Here is a 21580-nt window from a genome sequence, read left to right on the forward strand (position 1 = left end):
ATACAGAGACCCCAGAGCTGCTTCCAAGATCTCGGCATCACAGGCTATGCCCAGTCCTGTCACTACTGAAAGGAACAGTGTCATTCCTCCATTTGCTGTATCTACGCTGTCCGTTTAGCTCATTCTTGTATCATTCCAGGGCCCTGCGCATCCTGCACACACAGTAGGTCAACCACAGCTCCCTTCCGAAACAGCCAATTTCTTCTGAAAGGAAACCTAGCTCGCAGAGCAATTTGCTCAATAACCTGCTCCAGAAACAGTAAGTACCGAAACAAGATTAGATTCAGCCTCATCCCAGCAAACCCGGCACCCCCGAACGCTCCAAAGCACCTGACACGTACCCTTGGCATCCTGCAATGCAAGCAGCAGTCTGGCGGGCTGCTCTGCGCCCCCTCCTCACACAGGCATTTGGAATTGCAGTGCTCCCCACAGAGAGGGAACTCCGCCTCGAGGCGAGACTGGGAGACAGGGAGTGGATTCTCCACAATGTGGACACAAATGGCCTGTTCCAAAGCATTATACCAGCCCAAAGTAGCTTGGATTGAGAGCCAGGCCACAACAACGGACCCGAGGGATGGGGTCCTTCCCCGGTACAGTTACAAATACAACAGACATGTTAAGGCTAGATTCAGCACTCCTTACCCCAGCTGCAGTGAAATTATTTTCAAAGCAAACATGTCTAATTTGTAACTACAGTCTAAACAGCTCTGAGTACCTAATAACTCAGCAAAATAACGAAGCACACGCTGACATGAGTGTACATCATAAATCTGTACATCATAAATCTTCATGCCTAACTTGAAGCATGTACTTATACCATCTGCTGAGTTTAGCTAAGTGCTCGGGATCACGGCTTCTGGCACAATGATCCTGATTTGTACAAAAGTAAACAAAGACTCAGGCTCCTAGTCATTGCAGAACTCTAACTACAGTATCTACTGACACTGCAGTTATTGTTGTAAGTGCTATGTAGACAGTCATCGTTAAATAAACAACGAGACAGATTCACAATTGAGTTACTCCACATTCACACTGCTAAAACTCCTTCTGGTTGGAATTGCACTATCCACAGGGACCCACGTCCTTTTATAAACTATCTTGTGTTTTACCTGTTGTGATATACTACAGCTGTGTACGCTTCTTTGGAAAACTCAGGACAGCTAGATTTGCCAAAGATGACCTGAAAAAAAAACAAACAAAAATCCCTCTGTTATATTGTGCCAAGAATTTGTTCCATAATCCTGCAGAGATATTTACAGCTCCATTCACAGCTAGAGTCAGTGCAGCTGTGTACAGTTACATCTGCTCATTACTTGCTCCTTAACTCCTATGTAACATTTTACTCAGTCACTGAAGAGATTTTAATAATCCCAGTTACAGATGCACACAGATATAGCTGAGGAATTGATGCATGTAATGACCCTCTAGGCAGGGGTAACAGTGAGAGAATTTCTCTGCTGTATTCCTCATCTGCAGAAAGGCAAAAAGCAGGAAGATCATGAATTCAGAAGAAATCAGGAAAGACAGACAAGACATCATGGAAATCGGGCCAACAGAACCTAGATAAAGCAAGCTAAGGAGAACAGGGAAATTAAAGAGTGAGTAAGAACCACTAACCTCTCAACAGGGATTTTCACCACTAAGTCTCAAATTGCCCTACAAGAAAGGGCAGCTTTACAAGAGCTTTACAAGAGAATGCAGTTTAGTACAGCCTATGAGGAAGGTACCTCACACCTAGAACTTCACCAGGTGCTGACCACTACTGGCCATGAATGCAAGTATAACTGTCATCTTTATTTTTTTTTGGAAACTGTAGCAAACATAGTACTATCCCAAACACAAGGAGTCCGCTGCAAACATTTCAGGTTAAAATACTAGCTACATTGTTACTTGGCAAACTCCATATAAATGCCCCCTTTGTTCTGAATTACTATAATTTTATACTCCCTAGAAACTGTTATTTTGAAATATATGTCAGTGGGGCTTCCAGGGGGGCTTTCTTTAACACAGGGATTTTATGGCTGCAATGTGTGCTTTGCCTTAGCAGCATGCAGCACTCAGAAACTGAGCACAAAGTACTTCCCTCACCGGCATAGCATTGCTTGGATCCTCTCCATACATGAACTGGACTTTTACAGTGATATTCCTGGCAGATCCTTGGCGGTTGGCAAAGTTAAGGCTCTGAGGATAGACATAAAGAAGATTCCTGCAAGAGATAAATGCATTGAGTGAGCAACCCACTGTGAGAATGACAGGGTTCACACTGTTATTAATGCTTTTACTTAAAGCCCTACAAAAACACATAGAAAATCTAAGTGAAGGACTTGACATTTTCCATTAGCCAGATGGTCTTTTCCTGAATGTAAACACACACCCACACAAGTGATTTGGTAATGACTCCTGGTTTTAGACATCAAAGTCACAATTTTCTTAACTGCCAAGATACTTTGGGAGGGTTCCTGTTTATAAAGGTGCTTGAAAAACACATCTAAAAACTTCTCAGTGATTATACTATCTAAGAAGTTCAAGTGGAAAGGAAACGCATCGACAGAAAAACACTGAGAAGTGTTTACTTGTTCAACACAGAGTGGCTGGTTTTCTGCTAAATACCTTCCTTGTTGTAATCTGTTTTGCTTGGGTTTTTTTAAATCTCCTTACATCATGATGACTTCAGATTACACATCTCCTCTGAAAACTGACTGAAGTAATGGATATCTGTATCTTCAGCAGATATGCAATCTTTGCAATGACTCAGATGGAACGGTGCCTCCAATTCCACACCTAACTACCACACTTCAGTGAAGATGTGGATCAATTAAAAATAACAGGTGAGAAACAAGGATAGTCAAGAGGTCTGGAAAACAGTGGGGTGACCAGATTGAACCAGGATTGTTTAGCTTCGAGGGGAACGGCTAGGGAATGGAATGGATAATGACAACACTCTAGAAGTATCTAAAGAACTGCTGCAAAGAGCAAAGTAATAAAGTGTTCATCATATCTATAGGGGATATGACAGCAAGTAATGGGCTGAAATTGCAGCAAAGAAGATTTAGGTTAGATATGAGGAAAAACTTTCTGACTATAAAGCTAGTTAAGCAGTAGAACAGATTGCCTGGGGAGGGTGTGAAATCTCCATTTTCTGAAGCTTTTAAGGACATGTTAGGCAAACATCTGTCCAGAATAGTTTAGACAACCTCATCCTTCACTGGAGAGAGCCAGATTTTCGAGGCCCCTTCCAGCTCCATTTCTTCAAGTCTATGATTATTTTAAACACAAAAATGAGCATGTGCAAAATTCTGTATTTTTTTCTGTCTTCTTAGCCCTATTGAGTTCCTGTGAAGAAAGTGGAAGTTGGATTCACACACCATTAGCAAAACTGTCAACTATGAGCCCCAGGCCTGCCATATGATTGAGTAATTCACACCTGCAGAAAGTCCCTTATACGTTCATATGAGGCCACAAAAGACAATGGCCCTTGAACCATTCCACACAACAGACTAAATTATTCAAAGGAAATACACGTTCTTTTGCTACAAAATAGAGAAAAGCGTACAAATTATTCTACATCTAAAAGAACTCGGCCTGGAAATCATCTATCCAGCTTCCATACAGTCCTGCCCATCAGGATAGAGGCATTCTCCTTCTAACACCCACCGGCTCCAGGGTGCAAAATTTATCCCTCAGTGCTAGGGCTCCAACAAGCAGGATCGAGAGGGATGCTCACTGCAGACTACTCAGCAGCCTGGTGGTTAGGACACTGCACGCGAGTGAGGAGATGCCTTGGTTCAGACTGCTGCCTTGCATATCTTAGGGAAAAAGACTGAAGCGTTATCCTTTCCAAATACTGAAGCAACCAATTCTGTAACAAGCCCTGACTTGTAAGGAAAGAGATAAAGGAGGTTCCCTTCCAATCTGTCCCCCAGTTGGGAACTATTCATTGAATCTGAGCATAATTTGTAAATAGTTTCCAACTCTGCTCCTTGTCCCAGAGAGACAAGAGACAACAGATGGACAAACAAAACTGCAGAGAGGAGCACAGCAGGCCAACTTTTTAAGTGCAGTAAAGCAGCTGCTACAGAGCACTGGCAACAGTAGACTGAAAACAGAAAGGCACTTTTCTGACTGTCACAATGGCAGTGATTTGGTTGCTCTGCGTAGGCATCTGGTGCCATTTTAGATGCCATGGGTATCCAAAACATCTGCCCTGGCAGATATGACAGAGGAGCCCACACTCATCGGGAGGGACAGCTGGAAACAGGTGGGCTGTCCTGGGCTGTCTGAAATTGTACTAGATGGCACATGAATCCCATCCGAAGTTTTTGTTCTGACTGCACGTGAACTCCATTTTCTCCTTGATAGCCATGGGTACTCCTAGCTGTACAGACACAGGCTAATGCTGGCCCTAAGAACTTCTCTAAGAGTCTCAAAAGAAAAAGGTACTTCCTAGAAGCCAGCACCTATATCAAGCAGTCCTGATGTAAAGCTCCAGAACGCTATACAGGGCAGCATTATGAAGCCAGGCAGAGGAATATGCTTAGCTGGCACGTGGGAAATTTCTTCTCTTTCAAATGAAGTCCTTCATGCTGAATTAAGTTTTTGAATTCCATCCCCATTGGTCACTTTGCCTAATCAATGCTCTCTTATTATTTCAGAGGGGGCCCATGCCTTTTTTGCGACTCTACTAAATTACTTTGTTCTGGCATGAATACATTTGCTCCTTGATGTGCTTTTTAAAATGAAAATGGATATGAAAATTTACTCTAAAATGTACATTGCTCATAAAACTTTCATTAAGTATTATTAGTGCTTAAGAGAAGGATTTAATGTATTTGGGAAGCCAGGCTACATGATCCCTATATTAAAGATAGTCTTACGCTTGGGGCTGATTTATGCTGGATATCAGAGATTAGCCTAAACCAAGCTTTCAGTTCACATATCACCTCTTCTGCTAGGGCTTGGCCCTGCTGGGAGCAAAGGAGACATTTCAACAATTTGATGCCACCCTAGAAAGAGGGTGGTAGAGACCTATAGCAGACATTAGAGTTGACATTACATTTCAGCCAGGGCTTTAGCTACATTCCTAACAATAAACACGGGGAGCACTATACCAGTAGATCGTCCCTCCATTGCCTTTCAGCACCCTGTCATTTGAAAGCCTCAGAGGACGATTATCCTGCATTTTGTTGGGAAGAAGCTTGTGTTGCTTCCAGGAATTTAGATGCACAGATCCTGCTGTGGGACAGTTGGGAGACAATGGAGAACTGGATGCTTGCTCCTATTCAGACAGCTTCCCTCCAGAGGATTTTCCATTACAGATGTCAAGATTTTGTTGAGAATTCACATACAGGGATGGAAAAAAGTCCCCAGGTGCCAAATCAGAACGTGACCCCGAGTGAAAAGATCCTCCTTTACCCTACATAGGTAAAAGCCAAGAGCTTCCCGTTAGCCACAAGCACAGCTATAGGAGACTGGAAAGAGTTGACAACTGAAAAACCCACAGGAATGTTATAAACTGCTTAAGAAACCGATCCACCTCTTTTAGCGCCCCCTTGAAAGGTTGACTCCTCAGTTTCTCCTTCATTGCTCTCTTCCCTTTGCTAAGCTGTTCAATCACTTCATCCTAAGTTCTCGTGTTACTATTTGTGTACACAAATACCAAGGCCTCAGCAGACGTTTTGGGACACAAGAAATGTAACCACCATCCTATGAAAAAATGAAACAATAATACTTCTGTGCAAAGTGATGGTAGAAACTGCCTCACTGCGTGGGTGGGATATGCATCAAAGTTGTTGGGCTTTTAAATGCAAAATAAGTGGCAAGGCATTGAATGGAGTGTTCAGAAATGCCCTAACCCTGTACTATACACAGGCAGTGGGAAAGCAAGAGTGAAGAGCAACTTTCTGACGGGTCAGACATTAATGGAGAAAGTCTTAGATCACAGCATTCAATTCTCTAAAGATGGGATGAAGGGAGGAGAAGTATCTACCAAGAAAATAATATTGTAGCACCAACAAACAAGCTGGGCTTAAGTTGGTTAAACAAAAGGACTGCTGGTCCTTATGCTTCCAAGTAACAGCTACTTCTTGATGATACTATTCACAGATTTCTATCAATAAAAATTTCAGCCAGAAGCTTTAAATCCAAGGACTTGTGTCTGGAGTTTTTATTACAATGCTATGCCAAATGTATGCAAAGCTTACATTATTATCTCAAACAGATCTCAAATGTACTTTTACCTCCATAAAGTGAACTGTTTAAGTGTGAAGTCTTCCTAAGCCAAGGAAAAAATGGCACCAGGCGGTCCTCTAAATATTTATGTAATGTGATTGCAGCCATTTTCCAAAATCCTTCATAAGTGCATTAAAACATTAAGAGCTGGTCCTGAACTCTTAGAGGGAATTTCTAACCATTATTAAAACTTCCCTTTTCAGTAAAACCCAGAGACCTTTTTCTTTGCTTTATTCCTACTATAAAAATCCTTTCAAGCCCATTTAGTGAGGGTCACCCAGGTGCATGAAAGATCTTCAGGATCATGTTTGTTAAATACATCTTTTTTTGACTGTGTTGACAGCTCCCAGAAACAGGATTCCCCCCTAGGGTTTCAGTAACTCCTGAGTCTTATGGTTTAATCATACAAAAGGGTTTTCTCCCTCTTGCCTTCCCATGTCCTGCTTTGCTTATGGAGTCCGTGACCGTTGTGACATCTAAGAACTGGAGGTCGGTATTTTCAAGGGAGCTTATCACTGCTTGACTTTATCAGCACTGGCATTAATACGGAAACTCCTAAAGCTGCATGACTTTGGCAGCCACTCGTTATTTTCTCATTTTTGAGATGAGAGCACTTTGACTGCCTTTCCCATTAGGAAAACAAACCTTTCTGAAGGGTAGTGTCACGGCCTTACACTTCTGCGTTCTGCACTCCACAGTGCAGCAACGCAGTGCTCGGACACAGCCAGGTTCCCACATCTTGCTGGGCTGCCGTGTGTCACCGGGGCCCGCGTGCACACCTTGCAGCTCAGGAACCGCGCTCAGCACAGAGTGACACGCTTGTTAACTGGTTAACCTGTAGAAATCTGGTAAAATATCTGATCTCCAGTTGCTCAGTTATTGATAGTTTTTGAGTAACCTCCTATACTTCTCTGAAAACTACATCAAGAATTAAGATTTGGGGGGGGAGGGGGTTGGGAGAATACAAAACTATTAAAAAGAAAAAACTAAAAAAGACTTTTTGTAACTGCAAGAAATAGCTGAAATATCAAAGAATTATTCATCTGACACCCTGCAAAACCAAAGTCACTACAAGTATTTTGAAATGGCTTGCAGAAAATGTGTCTTTCTTTTTTAATTCTGCAACCAGTTCTTCAAATTTTGCAGCCCCAAATCCCTGTGTCGGATGGCAGAAGCTGAACTTCGTTCCCTGTTACAGAGCACTGTCAGGCCGAGATAAAAAACGTACCTAAATTTCATCTACACAAGTGGCAGTTCTGTGACTTTCTCTACAGAATATACCAAAACGTCTAAAGCACATGTTTATCTTACCTTTTAAGCACTGTTTAAACAGGGCTGTCAGGTAAATGTATCTCTGTCTATCAATGCAAAGCAAAAACTTTCAAAACATTTAAGAGTTAAAATGTTAAGATCCCTAAAAATTTCCCACACAGACACAACACAATACCAGTCCAGATCCTGCATGTGCTTATTTTCTACTCACTTGAGCCCCTCTTCATACACTTCCGTTGATATTACCAAATGAGAAAGTTCTGCAGGAACGACGACTCATTAATTTCTGTAGAAATTAATCTGAACCAATGGTCGATTTTAATAGAGAACAACAGCCTACCACTGAATAGCTTCTCATAGTTAGACCCTCATGGACATCCCTTGTGAAAGCAATCAATCTTGTCAAAGCTAAACTTCTGGAATAAAGCCCTATGCCATGCAAATCACAGAATTAACTATGATAAACACTCACTATCACAATAAAATTAAGAATGAAAATAACGGTCTTCATTTGAGCTCTGCTACTAGACTTTTACATGCGGAGTTAAAAAGGCAGAAGCAGAAAGATTAGATGGTGTTTCATTTTAACAAAAAGATCCTAAGCAATTTTGTGTCACTATGTACACTGAGCTTCCCAATCGCATCACTACAACACTTTTACTTTGCTCCAACTGACGAACGAATGAATCTCCTTTCTCTGAATGTTAGGCCTGATCTACACTGTCTTGCTGCTTTTCTACACTTTGTGCAGATATGCCAGTAAGCCTGATCCAAAACATATTGGTACAAAATATTCTCCACCAATTAACCAGAGATGTGGGCAAAACCACCACCACCACCAATCCAAGGAAAGCATTGCTAAGCAGACAAGAGGTTCTCCAGGATCCAGCAAAACCCTGAAAACCCTTCAAAGAACAGACTGTAATACGCACAGACAGATTTCCTGCATTGCAATGGGTGATCCCACAAGGAAAAATACCTTTCGTTCATACTTCATTGCTCCTTGAAAAACATACATGGTTCCAAGCAGAGACCCAGAGTAGAACAAGACATTTGTTTCAGAGTACCTATAGACTTGATTTATCTAGTGCAAATGTTAAACAGTAAGGGTAATAGTAACGGGAGAAATGTAAGCATGGCATTCTCTCTCACCCACCTCTGGAAAGCAACTCTTAAAAGGTAATTTTTATATGGTGTAAATTACTGCACAAAACTTAAGATAGTAGAATCACATCCAGGCAATCTCTAGAGGTAATTCTCTCCTCCTCACTTAATCTGAAGTAGCTGACAAGTAAATTCACTGCAGCCCAATGAGTTACATCAGAAAATGGTACAAGACAAGAATAAGATTGCATGAATCGTCTGGGAATATTTTACCCTTCCAATGCTTTATCAAAGAGGTGCACAACCTAAAATATAGTGCTTAATGCTCTTTTAAGTATGGTAAACCCTTTTATACTCCCGGGGCAACAAAAAGAATCACACAACACAAAAAAGAAGCAATTTAGGCCCTTATCAAGATTATGATTCAAATTTTATCTATTAAAAAAGTGTGTCACAAATACTTTGTCTGATCGATAATTTTATAATAGAATGTCTGGCAGATGGAAAAGTTCAAAACTTGTTTAATCAGCAACATGCCTGTCTCTCAGGGTTTATCTTCCCAGATATCAACCTGGATTTGAGAAGGGTCACATTCGTTCAGTTACGCAGTTTAATGATCAACTCATTGGTCTGCCTCTTCTGAAATGAACAGGAATATATATATAGATTAAATTCTTCAAACCAGAATCATCACATAGCAAAAACTGTTAGTAAGAAAAGCCTCTCCATTCTGAACAACCAAAGAGTATCAGGAACAGAAAACATGAAAACCATTCTAATCTTTCTATTCATTGCCCCACTTGCTATTTCAGCTAGAGCCGAGAAGGACTATTCTTCCTTGGATCCTGCTGCACCTCCTGAGACAAAATCAAGATTTGCCATGTTAGATGATGTACAAATCTTAGCCAATGGACTCCTCCAGCTTGGGCATGGTCTTAAAGACTTTGTCCATAAGACAAAGGGGCAAATGAATGATATCTTTCAAAAACTTAACATTTTTGATAAGTCCTTTTACGAGCTCTCACTGCAAACCAGTGAAATCAAAGAAGAAGAAGAACAGCTCAGACAAACTACTGCCAGATTGCAAATCAACAATGAAGAGATAAAGAATCTCTCTCAGGAGATGAATTCAAAGATCGAATACCTCATACAAAACAAAATCCAGCTGCAAGAGAAAGTATGGGGCCTAGAAGATAAAGTCACTAAATTGGCCGTTATCCAGCCTACAATGCAAGAGACAAATGAAATTTCTTCACTCAAAGTAAGTAGACTCATGAAAGTGCCTGAGATGCAAAGCCAAAGTAAATTGTAATGCTATTTTCAGTATTTATGCAATAGAAGCTCATGTTTTTCCTGCACCTTCACTGTTGTATTACTGTGTATCTTCAGAAATAAATCAGTGCAATAATCTTGTAAGAATCAGTGTGTCTTATCTTGACATGCTGTTTATTTTACAGTAAAATGTCCCAGTGAAATCAGTGCGAAAATGGTGAAATAACAAGGCTCTATACTTTTTTCAGTATTTTTTTGCAAATCAATTTTAAGAAATTCTGTAAGTATAATGATACCAAGTTTTGAAATCAGGAAAATAATGCGATTACCAAGCCTATAGTTTAGCATTTCATCAGCTCATTGCAAAGCAATACATTATAACATTACAACAATAAACCATTAAGCTTTAAAGAGGGATATCTGCAGTACCTGTATGACCTCCAGAACTAAAGAATCTTGTGACTGTCAATAGACTTAACCTGAATACATGCAAGTATGCAGGCGGGCATAAAGTTTTCTACCAAAAAAAAAAAAAAGGAAATATTAACTCTATTTTGCAGAAGAATAAAATGGCTAAGCAATTTGTCTGAGAAAATACTGGATATTCAAGTCAGAGCAGAAAGCTGAATTCAGATCTTCCAAATCCCAAGCTAAGATCCTAAACCCTGGGAATCATTCCTTTTTGGGGGTCAGTGGCAGGTATTTGGTCAGAATCAAGAGCCAACTTCACAGAATGTAATTGTTCTGGATATAAAAATGAAAGGGAACTAACAATAACAGAAAAAAGCCTATGACGCTGCCAGCAGTTTGTCTCAAGGACTCAAAAATCTGGGTGTTCATTTCAGAGGCAAAGCAATTCGCCCCTTTAGAGGAAGAGCAGGCAATCCTATGGGAAATGAAAGGCAATGTTAAATGGTGTGTGCCTCTCAAAACTGGCTCTGCAACAAGAGCTGGTGAGGCAGCATCACTGTGAAGGCCTTACGCTGCTTCTAAACACAACCTCCCTCCCTCCCTTCCCTGTCCTCAGGCTTTTGTGGAGCAGCAGGACAGCCACATTAAGCAACTTCTTAAAATTGTAGAGGATCAGCACGCACAACTCGACAGACAGCACAATCAAATAATGGAGCTGGAGTATAAGGTACAGTAACCGACTACGTTTCTCTTTTCTGGATCTGTTGTCTCTCATAACACAGGAGGAGCTAATGGCTCAGCCATTCATTCGGGCCAACCACCCCTCTTTTTCATATTTTGGAGGTGTGGAGGAGAGTAAAAACAATTTAGATTGCAAACAGATACCTTTTGGGGTGTGAGACACAGCCGTGCTGCCATGTAGGAAGCTAATTTTCTTTTTTTCCCTCCTATTATCTATCATATTATTGTTCTTCTGTTGGTCTGCTAAGTATCATTATCTTTTATCTCTTTCTTCTTTTTCAATATTCACTCCAATAGGGAACCATCTTCTGCTAACATGTGTAACCATAGCTCTGGGTATAAATGACATGATCATATCTAATTCTATTCCTAAGAAGGCTATAAAAGCAAAAGGCCTTTCACCTTAAGGAACCGTAGTTCTGTGCTCTTTAGATGTTGGTACTACTTGTCTAAGTGATGTCACCTGAGGAACTAAGTTAAACCTGTTTGCTCATTAAGGTGTACCTCGCTTCATGAAACCTATGTTGTTTGAGCAGTGAAATAGCTAACATAAGGGTAACTGAAATCTACCCAAACAGTCCTAATTGTTTTTATATTGTTAATTGGATACATAAGGATTCATAAGAAAAGCTATTCTCTACAATATATTGTTCAACTTGATGTATGAATCTCGTAATTTCAGAGCCTTGGGAAATTAACAATATGTAACTGTGGTTCTCTTCAGTTAAACCACATAGAGCTCCAGGAAATCACAGAGAATTCCTTTATTGTGGATCAAATGGAACCAGAGGTCATCCCCTTCCCCGTGCACAATTCAACCGCTGCAACGTACAAATTTGATGGTGAGACCAAATGCCTGAAATGTGACTACACGGTACATTGTTTTTGCAGTATTCTGTGTGAAAGTTTTGTGCTGGTTTTTAAATAGTCAAAGACATAGAAAAAGATTCTTATTTTATATAGAGCGTTGTGAAAAGGAGCTGGATTTCCTGCTTTTGGAAACTCCTCCTCTATTTAGCCCCACTGTCAATGTATTTTTGTCTCCTGACATACAGGAACAATGTCAACAGGCGCCATAGCAATCCTTTTACTGCCACTTCTGGTGTTGCCGATGCCTGTCTTGGCAAGCACGAACAGAGAACAATTTTACTTCACACAGGCCAATTACAGAATATGGAAGAGTTTTTTGTTTTTGTTTTTGTTTTTCTTAAGTGACATTTCTGAACTGCAGCAATGGGAACAGTATTTATTGGGAACTTTATGAGGGATGCGAAAGTCCATTTGCCAGAATCTGGTCTTAGGCCTTACAAGTTTACTAAAATTATCTAAATAGAAACCCAGCCTGCCTAACTTGGAAAGTATAGGTGGTCCAACCATCCAGCCACTAGCTCTTCGCAGTACTACCAAGCCCACAGCAGCAAGGCAGTTTGTCCATTTCATGACATTTATTGTAAAATAAAATGATGACCACTAGCTTTTTTTTTTTTTTTTTTAAGAGAAATTCAAGTTACAAAGCTGGATTAAAACTTACCACATTCAAAACGGGATTTGTAACTGTCTGCTGTTTACTTTCCTAGGTGCTGCTCCTGACTGCACTGCTCTCTATAACAGTGGCATACGGTCCAGTGGTATTTACACTATTAAGCCCAATGGCTCAGAAGCTTTTGATGTCTACTGTGAAACGAAATTTGGTAAGACAGTTGTGCTAGCAACAGTCTAATCTCACATAAGCAGTTTCCTATAAACCAAAAAACTGTGTCCCATCCCAAAGTACTCAAAAACTTAGCACAGCTTATGGATCCTCTTGACTTCTATTATTACTCTGTATATGCTCTAAACTTTCCTATCGTCTAAAGTCTCCATAACACCACTTTCATAATGTACATGTCTCTTGCTTATACTGAGGAAAGGACTTTCATTCCTGTGAAACAAATTAAATATACTAAAACCAGGCACCTTTAGGTACAGAGAGAGAAAATGGCAATTACAAATGCCACTATACTACAACCATGAAGTAATTTTTCTGAATCAAGGCAAATACTAAATAGCAAACACCTTAGTAAAATTTTGTTCAGATAACATGGATTATTGCTTGAGACTTAGATATCCCAAGCTAACCTAAAAAGGTGAGTCTGGGAGACAGGATTCCTACTAGCATGTCTCTAGCTACATCAAGTTTGGGTGAGCTGGTTACTAGTTATCGTATGGATCCAGAATTGTCACAGACTAGCTGATACAGACCAGAAAACACAGCAGCTACTTGTGCTCTGTCTTTGTAAGTAATCCATTTGTCTCTTGCCTTTGACACTGCCTGGAGAGCACACGTAGTCTGGCCAGCTTGCTGTTCCCCAGTGTTTTCACCTGGCCGTGCAGCCTCCCGCAGTGCCGTTCTGCATGCGCCCTCTCCGCCTTCCCTGGGCCGTCCCTGGGCCACAGCTACCCAGAAAGTCTAAGAACCCCCTGACACAAACGTTGCAGGGCAATGTGATCCAGTTGGAGGCTCAAACATAATTGGTGTGAGGTTGCCCTCTGCAAAAAGCTCCCTGGGTTATATTTGTTGAAACTGGTTAAACAAGGGTGTCATGACCTGGTCAGAAGAAAGATCCCATTGCAGTCAAGCAGACAAAGCTTCCAACATTTTATACTGAGTTTGGAGTTGCATTCCCAGCAATCAAGCACTAACATTACTGAGAGCCAAACAAACTGATAAAATGTCTGAATCATTTAATTTTTATTTTTAGCGTTTTCCCTTGAAGCCACCTGCAATTCAAACCCATTTACTTCTTCATTGCAATAGACAGTGAACGCACATAAGGGCAGGCGCAAGCAGTGCAGTCTAAGTTAGCAGGCTCATGAACTCGGTTATGTTCCATCTTGTCTCTAGTAGTTTAAACACTTAAGCCAGGTTTGTGACTTATCTCCCCTGTGCTTTCACAGGCAGTTCTTGGACTGTAATTCAGAACAGAGTGGATGGATCACTAGATTTCAACCAGACCTGGGACAACTATGAACATGGGTTTGGTGATCTCAATGGTAAAACTCCTTTTTTGCTTCTTTACTTTGTATCAGTTACTATCAGAAGCTGAATCCTCCTAATTAAAGGTGTTCACATAAGAGCAAACAAAACCTGCAATCAGATCGAAATAGCTTACCTAATTAATGGAAGGCCAGAAAGTGCTTATCAGAAAATATAACTCAGTAAAATCTTCAAACGCATACCTTTAAATTTGCGTTTAGAAACTTTTGCTAAATCACAGCTGAAATGTTTTAAAGGCTATTTTAATTATTGAGATTTTAGCACTTATAAAAGAACACCCCCCAAAAGTGTTTACAGTATACTCATAGATGCAAAACCTCACCAATATGCTGTTGCTACTTTCTCCCAAACTTTCTGACGAACCTCAGGACAGCCTGAGGCTGAGCGTGCTCCCTTACGCAAACACCTCCTGCTTCCCAGTGCGACGGCCAATCGCCGCACCTAGCCAGACAGGCAGAGGAAACACCCACGCTCGCCTGTTAATCATCAACTCCAAAGAATTTTTAGCACTAGGTGCTGGCCAACAGCCTCCCATTTCCCCTATTTTTTTCTCTTTACAGTGGTATGGTTCTACTTTTGTTTAGAAATTATTTTGTCTTTCTGGATGCAGCATAGATTAAAACTTCAACAATTTGGGCAGCGTAATTTACTTCTTTCACCTCTTTTACAATAAAAAGCTGCTGCATCTCAACCTTCCTCCCATTCTGGCACAGTAGCTCACGACTGAGGTAGACTTTTACCTATCCAGCTTGTCTTATCAAGACGAATGCTACGGTTGCCCCAGATTAGTCTCCAATTTCCCTAAGCTAAACCAACGTGAAGCCACACTTTTCCAGCATCAGAAAGATTTCACAGAGGATCACATTATTCAGAGCTATGTACCACACAGTTCTGTGCTCCACAGTCTAATGTGAAAAAATAAAACAAGCCCCTGCTCCTGACCTGTAGGCTGCAGGGGTGCTTTACTCAACCATCTTGCCTTCTACTGCTTTAAGTGGCACCTGGCTGAATGGCATTCACATTCCCCTGTACTATTTCTACAGGCGGCAGTTACCTACCATGCACTGACATCAGTGGCAAAGATAAGAAGCTACTTAACGAATATACTCTAGGAAACAAGGAAACTAATCACCAGGAATTTTAACAAGAGAAAAATGCTAAAGTTAAATTCACTTTGTACACATGGCTACCAAAACCTCAGTTTAGTTTTGCAGTTCTTTCCTTAAAAAAATACAACAATTACAATTAGGTTTTACATATGTCATTTGCTTCATTTGTCACACGGTTACAATTATGCATGTTTAAAGTGTCTCGAGCTCCCTCTTTCACAAAAGGTGGGAAAGTTAAGAGAAGCTCCAGCTCATGGATATTTCTAGCTTTTATTGATCACTTGGGTGCAATTAAAAAGAGGTAAACAAGAAGAACGTATCAAGGGACCTCTGAAAAGATCAACAGTCCCAAGACTCATATCATTGATTTAATTAAAGCAATTAATAATCCCCTGTAAATACTATATTTTCACATGTACCACCCACAGGTTATCTGTAAAAATCAAATGCAATAGCAGTCTGACCTATATAGGTTTTTAGGGAGAGTTTATCACATAGCCCCTTCCCTCACCAACTCTCTGCCTTTGATTCTCCATTGATGACTTCTTCTGCCTCCAAAACTTCACCTCAGATCTCTCGATTCTGATATCGTTCAGCTTATTTGAACACATATTTTCAAATACTGATATTTTAAAGGTGAATGAGTTATCTGAGGTATGCGTTAAATATACAAAAAGCATGGTAAGTGTGTTCAGACTCCGTTCCACATTAACTGCATTTACTTGCTCTGACTTTGCAGAAGAATTCTGGCTAGGGCTGAATAAGACCTATTCTATTACTAAACAAGGGGACTACATTTTACGGATTGAGCTGCAGGACTGGAAAGATAATAAGCGATACATCGAGTACGCATTCAGCTTGGGAAGCCCCGAAACAGGCTACACCCTCCAGCTTTCACGGATCTCCGGGAACATCCCCAACGCACTGCCTGAACAGACCGAACTGAGGTTCTCAACTGCAGACCGTGACACGGACATAGCAAACAACTTCAACTGTCCAGAAAACTATCTAGGTACAGTATGCTGGATACATTAAAATGGCAGTTTCTTTGTTACATGATGTATAGTATTATGCTTTAGGGAGGAGTTGCTTATATTAGCCTGACTTTAGAAATGGAAAAGAGAGAGTAGTAGTATCTTTCTCCTTGAAAAAGAAGACACAAGGGGGATTTTTTTTGGCAGATAAGAATCCTAAACTGATGAAGCATCATCAGTCTATTTTATAGATGGGTAAAACTAAAGCACAGTGAGACTGTGTAAAAGACTAACATTAGAAATAGAATGAAATACAATTCCAAGATGAAATCCTGAGCTATAAAGTTCTTCCTTTGAGGCCTGCTCTGGTATGGGAACCCTTACAGATAGCGTAATCCTTCCTTGGCAAAAAAAAAAAAAAAAAGAGAGAGAGAGAGAGAATGAGAATGAACTGACTCTTAACTCCATTTTGACTATAAAGCAGAAGTTAAGGATAATGGTAAGTCTGATGGTGAGTTTCCACTGAAAGGCAAACATTAGCTCTTTGTCAAGTATATATGCTGTAATCACTCTCAAACCAATAGGACAGACGTGAGGCTGAAGTCATATTTCTCCTTAAAGATAATTTGGTTAAGAGATTCCTAAACTATTTGATTTTATGAAGCTTTTATGTTTTTCCAATCTATAGCAAAAAGCAAACAATCCAAAAAGCAATTAATAATTGAGCCACAGGATATAGAATTGCCCCCGCAGCACTTGTTTCGTGCAACAAACGTTCTGTGGATGCCATTCTAGGCTTTAACATTACCAGCCTCCGAATCAATGCTGGGAGTTGCTCAGCTCTAGTGACCGTAAAGCAGGTGGCCAACAAATCTCAAAGTGACAAACTTCTGTTTTTAACATAGAGACTCTGCCAGTCCTTTGCCAGCAGAAGTGGGGTTACAATTTAATCTAATGATTAGGGAAATCAGCCAATAAAAAAGATAATTTGTTTACTAAAGGCTGTCAGTGCTCTTCATCCTCCTGCAGATGCAGGGATTCAAGAGAACTCTTTGTTCTTGGGAAAAATATCACAGATCAGAAAGGCAGTTGCAGAGGGTCACAGGAAATACGGAAGGGCTGAGTTAACTTCCTAAGTGGCTGGGGACAGTGGCAGGCTTTGTGCGTGCAGTGCTGTATGTGCTGCTGCTTTTGTGCCAGCAGTTACTCTCTGCTTCGCTATCTCTGTATCGGCACTCAAGTTGCAAGTGCAAGTGGGTTTATGCATAAGGAACATTTCATTTGGGTGTACTGAGTAACTGCCATAAACAACAGAAAGACTTTTGCTGGAGCTGGCCTAAAGAAGGATTATTTGGCAAATGCAAGCTTTCTGGTCAGAAACTGAGCACAGCATTTCAGGGTACAACTCACATTAAATGACATTACAATATTTTTCTTTAGGGGGCTGGTGGCACAGTGAATGTGAGGAAACCAATCTCAATGGGAAATACGTCACACCAAGGTCAAGAGGAAGACTAGAAAGAAGAAAAGGCTTATACTGGAAGCCTAAGAAAGGAAGATACTATCTACTCAAGTCAACCAAAATAATGATCCACCCAACAGATTTAAAGAGTTTTGATTGAATGCTCAACTCGATGCATTTTAATTCAGACTGAGCATTAAATATAACATGAACTTTTTGATGTAATAATAACAGGTGCATGTCTAAATCCATGCACTGTATGTATGGTGTAGTCTCCAATGACATAAACCCTGAGGCATTTGCGATCATCTTGCAGTATGTTTGGTGAGTATTCTCATTACACTTACCCCAAATCCCAATGTGCTGTAAGTGTAGCTTTTACCTCCCTGCGATCAAACTCTAATGCCTAGAAATCATATACTTTTTCATATACTAGGTAATATTGCTTGGAGAAAAGAATTTTCAAGCTGTTGCATTTGTTTCTGGGTTGTGTAGGAGAGAACAACCAAAGTGTTTCAGTAAACCTAATGGGCTGTCAAAATGCTACAGAAAACATTAAGGCATTAATCTGTAGGAAGAAAGAATTTTGTTTTCTAAAGTAACTAATTTTATGTTTGGTTCCTGTTATTGTTGTGGAATGTTTCTATGAGCAAATGAAAAATGGGTAATTCCCCATTTTACAGTTCCACGTATTTCCAGACATACTTCCAGCAGGAAGGTCGGGCCGATGTTCACTGAAGCACTGTAGTCACGCAGCTCTAGATGTGTACACACACAGCAAGAAAGCCAGAGCACAGACCTGATCTTTCAGATATGCTCTGAAGAATAACTTTAAAACTAAGAATACCTACTGAAACTTAAGAACTAATCTTCAAAGCTTACTGAAATAAGTGAGAGATCTTTTCTATTCATTTCAAGGGGATTCAGAGCCATCCCCTTGTTACCATTTAGTACACCTCACTGAGGAATTAAACGAAAGACCAAGTGAGCACGCAACAAAATGCCTTTCAAACAGAGAACAGTTGAGTAACCTGCACTTCTGAGGCAACTCTGATGGAATGAGTGGTACCATCTAACCTACCCTGCATGCAAAGGCTATATGACAGTGTTAGTCCTGCTCCTAAGAACATTTACACACTTGTTTAACTTTATTCAGCTGCAGAATCCTATAAGACAGTAGGACTGTTGACATGTTTGTGGATGGCCAGCTGTGGAAGTTTTTCCTGACAAAGACCTCAATTCTGCAGTTATATTGAGTCATATTGACTTATATATCTTATCTAACCCTTGTACAGTGTGGATTTTGTATCTCAACATTTGTAACCCTACAGAAAAGGTTTTTAAATTGTAATGTGTCAGAGTGAAACAAGTGTAAATAGAATGTGCTAATTACAGAGAAATTGAAAAAGTACTTTTATTTCTCATGGATTTATTGCAAAGAAGAGATCACACAGTGCTACTTATTGTACTGGTGTATTTCAATCTTTGATAATCTGTCTAACATCTACTAAAAAAAACACTAATAAATTACACTCTCAAAAAAACCATGGGATATGGAACTTCAGTAAACTGTCTTGCAAGATCTGGTTTCTAAAAATATGATTTGTATTTATGTAACTTTTACAATAAAAAGTAGCTTATTTGGTAAGTCAGTGAAACTACTCAACTAAAGAAGACAGTTCCACTCAGACGTGTATTATCTTGAAAGAGACTGAAAAAGTTTTAAATAAATAGAGGAAAATAAAGAAATCTGCTCCTTGCCTGGTCTTAGTTAAAAAAAACATGATTGTTTTCTGAAATACTTTAAAGTATAATACTTTCCAGAACTTCAGAGGATTTTTTAATGCACTGTAAAGAAATTGCATTTAAATCAAAACAGAAACATGAATGGAGGGATTATACATTTTCTTTGCTTTTTATCCCCTACTGGAAAGAAAACTAAGTCAGTGAAAGCATCAGAAAGTAGCAGAACTAGTAAGTGAAATCACAGAGCTTTGTGATCTCAGCTATGATGAACTATTCCAGTGAAGACAGGCAAACCACACAGCTCTGATATGGGTAAAACCAATATATCGGAGGGCTTATCCAGAACAGCAGCAGATTGGCTTTCTTTAATTTATTTTGTTTCTGGTCAAGAAAATTTTCCCCTAAAACCCCTATATTTCCCCTATAGAGTCCAAAACTTCCAAGAATTTCTACAGTGAGTCTGGACCTCTGGCTCCAGAACTTATCCCTCTTCAGCCAAACCAGCCACTTTTGCCAGAAGAGAGAGAAACTGAACTGAAATGGCCTGAAACGACCTCTTTATTCCCCAAGCCCTCCACTCCAACATAAATCCAGATCCAGGTGTTTTTTCAACACAACTTCATACTGGGTCTATATGGAAAGAATGATGACTTCAGCACATAGACAAAGAAAAAAAATCTACATAAAACTGGAAAGAATTCAACTAAATTTCACCTTGAAATTTGGGAAATGAAGAAACCTCCCTTGCATGTTCCTGTTCACAGCCAAGTTTTATGCAAATATGTTCTTCCCTTCACATCAGTGTATTTTTGCTATGTCAGCCTAGACCTTTTTTATGTCTCTGGCACAGCAGATCTACTGATGCAGCAAGTTTTGCAACAAACCAGATGATAAGGTAGGAATCTCTACCTGCCAATCTTGGGCACTAAAATGTGAAACGTATTTCAAAACTCTAACCTGTATGTGGTATTTGGAATGTAGACATCCCTGGCAGGAAACTCCAGGATTTCTCTTGTAGGTCTAACTCTGCTGTCTGGGTAAAGTTTGACTTGCAGCAACTCTGGAGTTAGACAGTAATGGGGATTCTCTGGAGCTGGAGATATGTCTATCTTTAGTTGAGCTGTAAGAAGCAAATGGTTTTATTACAGTAAACAGAAGATAAACATAAATCAACATGCATGTTCATTCAGGTTAATATCCTATATATTAATTTCACAAATAAACAAATGATAAATTACAGTTAACGTGGATTTGTTACAAACAAATAACAGTGAATCAAACTGGTATCTAGGACCACTGGCATAGCCAATAATAAGAAGCAACAGAAAAGATGAATCTGAACTTTAACAAGTCCCAAATGCTGTTCTCATAGGCAAGTTGGGGAAATATAGTCTAGATAATGCTACTACAAAGTGAATGCCCAGCTAGCATTAAAAACAATATTCAAAGTCTTCTCAGGAATCTTGCCTATCAGGCTGGAAGGATACATCAAGAGCTGCTGAGGGCTAACCTGCACCAAGATTATTGAATATTTTCACTAGCAAGTCAGGTGACAGTATCAACAGCACATTTAGAGTTTGGGGTTATCACTGAGGCTGGAAGGACTGTAAAAATCTAGAGGACAGGACAGTTGGAGAAATGCTCTGAAATGAACAAAGCGAAATTCAATAAAGAACAAAGGACTTGGATTAAGAAGCCAAACATACAAATATAAAAAGGCAATAGTTGGCATGGATTAGTCCTGTGGGAAAGGGCTGAGGGACAACAGTGACGACAAGCCAATGTCCAAAAGAGAGCTACAACCGTTCTAGGATATATTAATTCAGTGTCATGTTTAAGACACTGGAAACAAATTCCCCTGCTGTATTTGGCACAGATGAGGTCTTAGAAGGAGAAGCCCATCCAGTTTAGAGCAACATGCTTGAAGAAAAACATGGACAAGTTAGGAGAAATCTGGCAGAGAGTAACAAAACCACAAGCAATTTAAAAATCACAGCTTTTGAGGAAGGGCTGAAAAAACTGAGATTGGTTGCTCTAAAAAGCAGAGGCGAGTAAGAAGGAACTAATAACAGTATTCAAATATTTGAAAGGTTGTGATAACTTCCCTGAGGGCATGACAGACCATAATCAGATTAATTTGCAGCAAGATAATTCTGGAAAGTTTTCTTAATACCCAGCCTCACTACAAGGACAGCTGAGAGCAGGGAGAGATGATCTAAAGAAG

General features: G+C 40.0%; 2 protein-coding genes across 2 annotated transcripts in view; one reads left to right on the forward strand and one right to left on the reverse strand.

Moving 5' to 3' along the window:
• The window catches only part of DOCK7 (dedicator of cytokinesis 7), a 110810-nt gene that overhangs the window by 48342 nt on the left and 40888 nt on the right, over window positions 1–21580 (reverse strand). The window contains exons 14-16 of the mRNA XM_067301344.1: window positions 20314–20476; window positions 2089–2206; window positions 1110–1180 (exon numbers count right to left, since the gene is read on the reverse strand). Coding sequence (XP_067157445.1) covers window positions 1110–1180; window positions 2089–2206; window positions 20314–20476 — 352 coding nt within the window. The remainder of the gene's footprint in view (window positions 1–1109; window positions 1181–2088; window positions 2207–20313; window positions 20477–21580) is intronic.
• Window positions 9368–18997, forward strand: ANGPTL3 (angiopoietin like 3). Its single transcript, XM_013949960.2, has 8 exons — window positions 9368–9865; window positions 10904–11014; window positions 11753–11870; window positions 12606–12719; window positions 13966–14061; window positions 15914–16186; window positions 17589–17934; window positions 18767–18997. The coding sequence occupies exons 1-7, from the start codon at window positions 9368–9370 to the stop codon at window positions 17768–17770; spliced, it is 1392 nt and encodes a 463-aa protein (XP_013805414.2). The 3' UTR covers window positions 17771–17934; window positions 18767–18997.

Source organism: Apteryx mantelli, chromosome 8, assembly GCF_036417845.1.
Source record: "Apteryx mantelli isolate bAptMan1 chromosome 8, bAptMan1.hap1, whole genome shotgun sequence".
NCBI lineage: Eukaryota > Metazoa > Chordata > Aves > Apterygiformes > Apterygidae > Apteryx > Apteryx mantelli.

Bases quoted from the DNA above. Each gene is read 5' to 3' on its own strand.
- ANGPTL3 (XM_013949960.2), top strand. From the start codon at position 9,368: ATGAAAACCATTCTAATCTTTCTATTCATTGCCCCACTTGCTATTTCA. The intron at 11,871-12,605 runs GTGAGACCAAAT...TTACTTTCCTAG, and splicing joins TGCAACGTACAAATTTGATG to GTGCTGCTCCTGACTGCACT. The intron at 16,187-17,588 runs GTACAGTATGCT...ATTTTTCTTTAG, and splicing joins CTGTCCAGAAAACTATCTAG to GGGGCTGGTGGCACAGTGAA.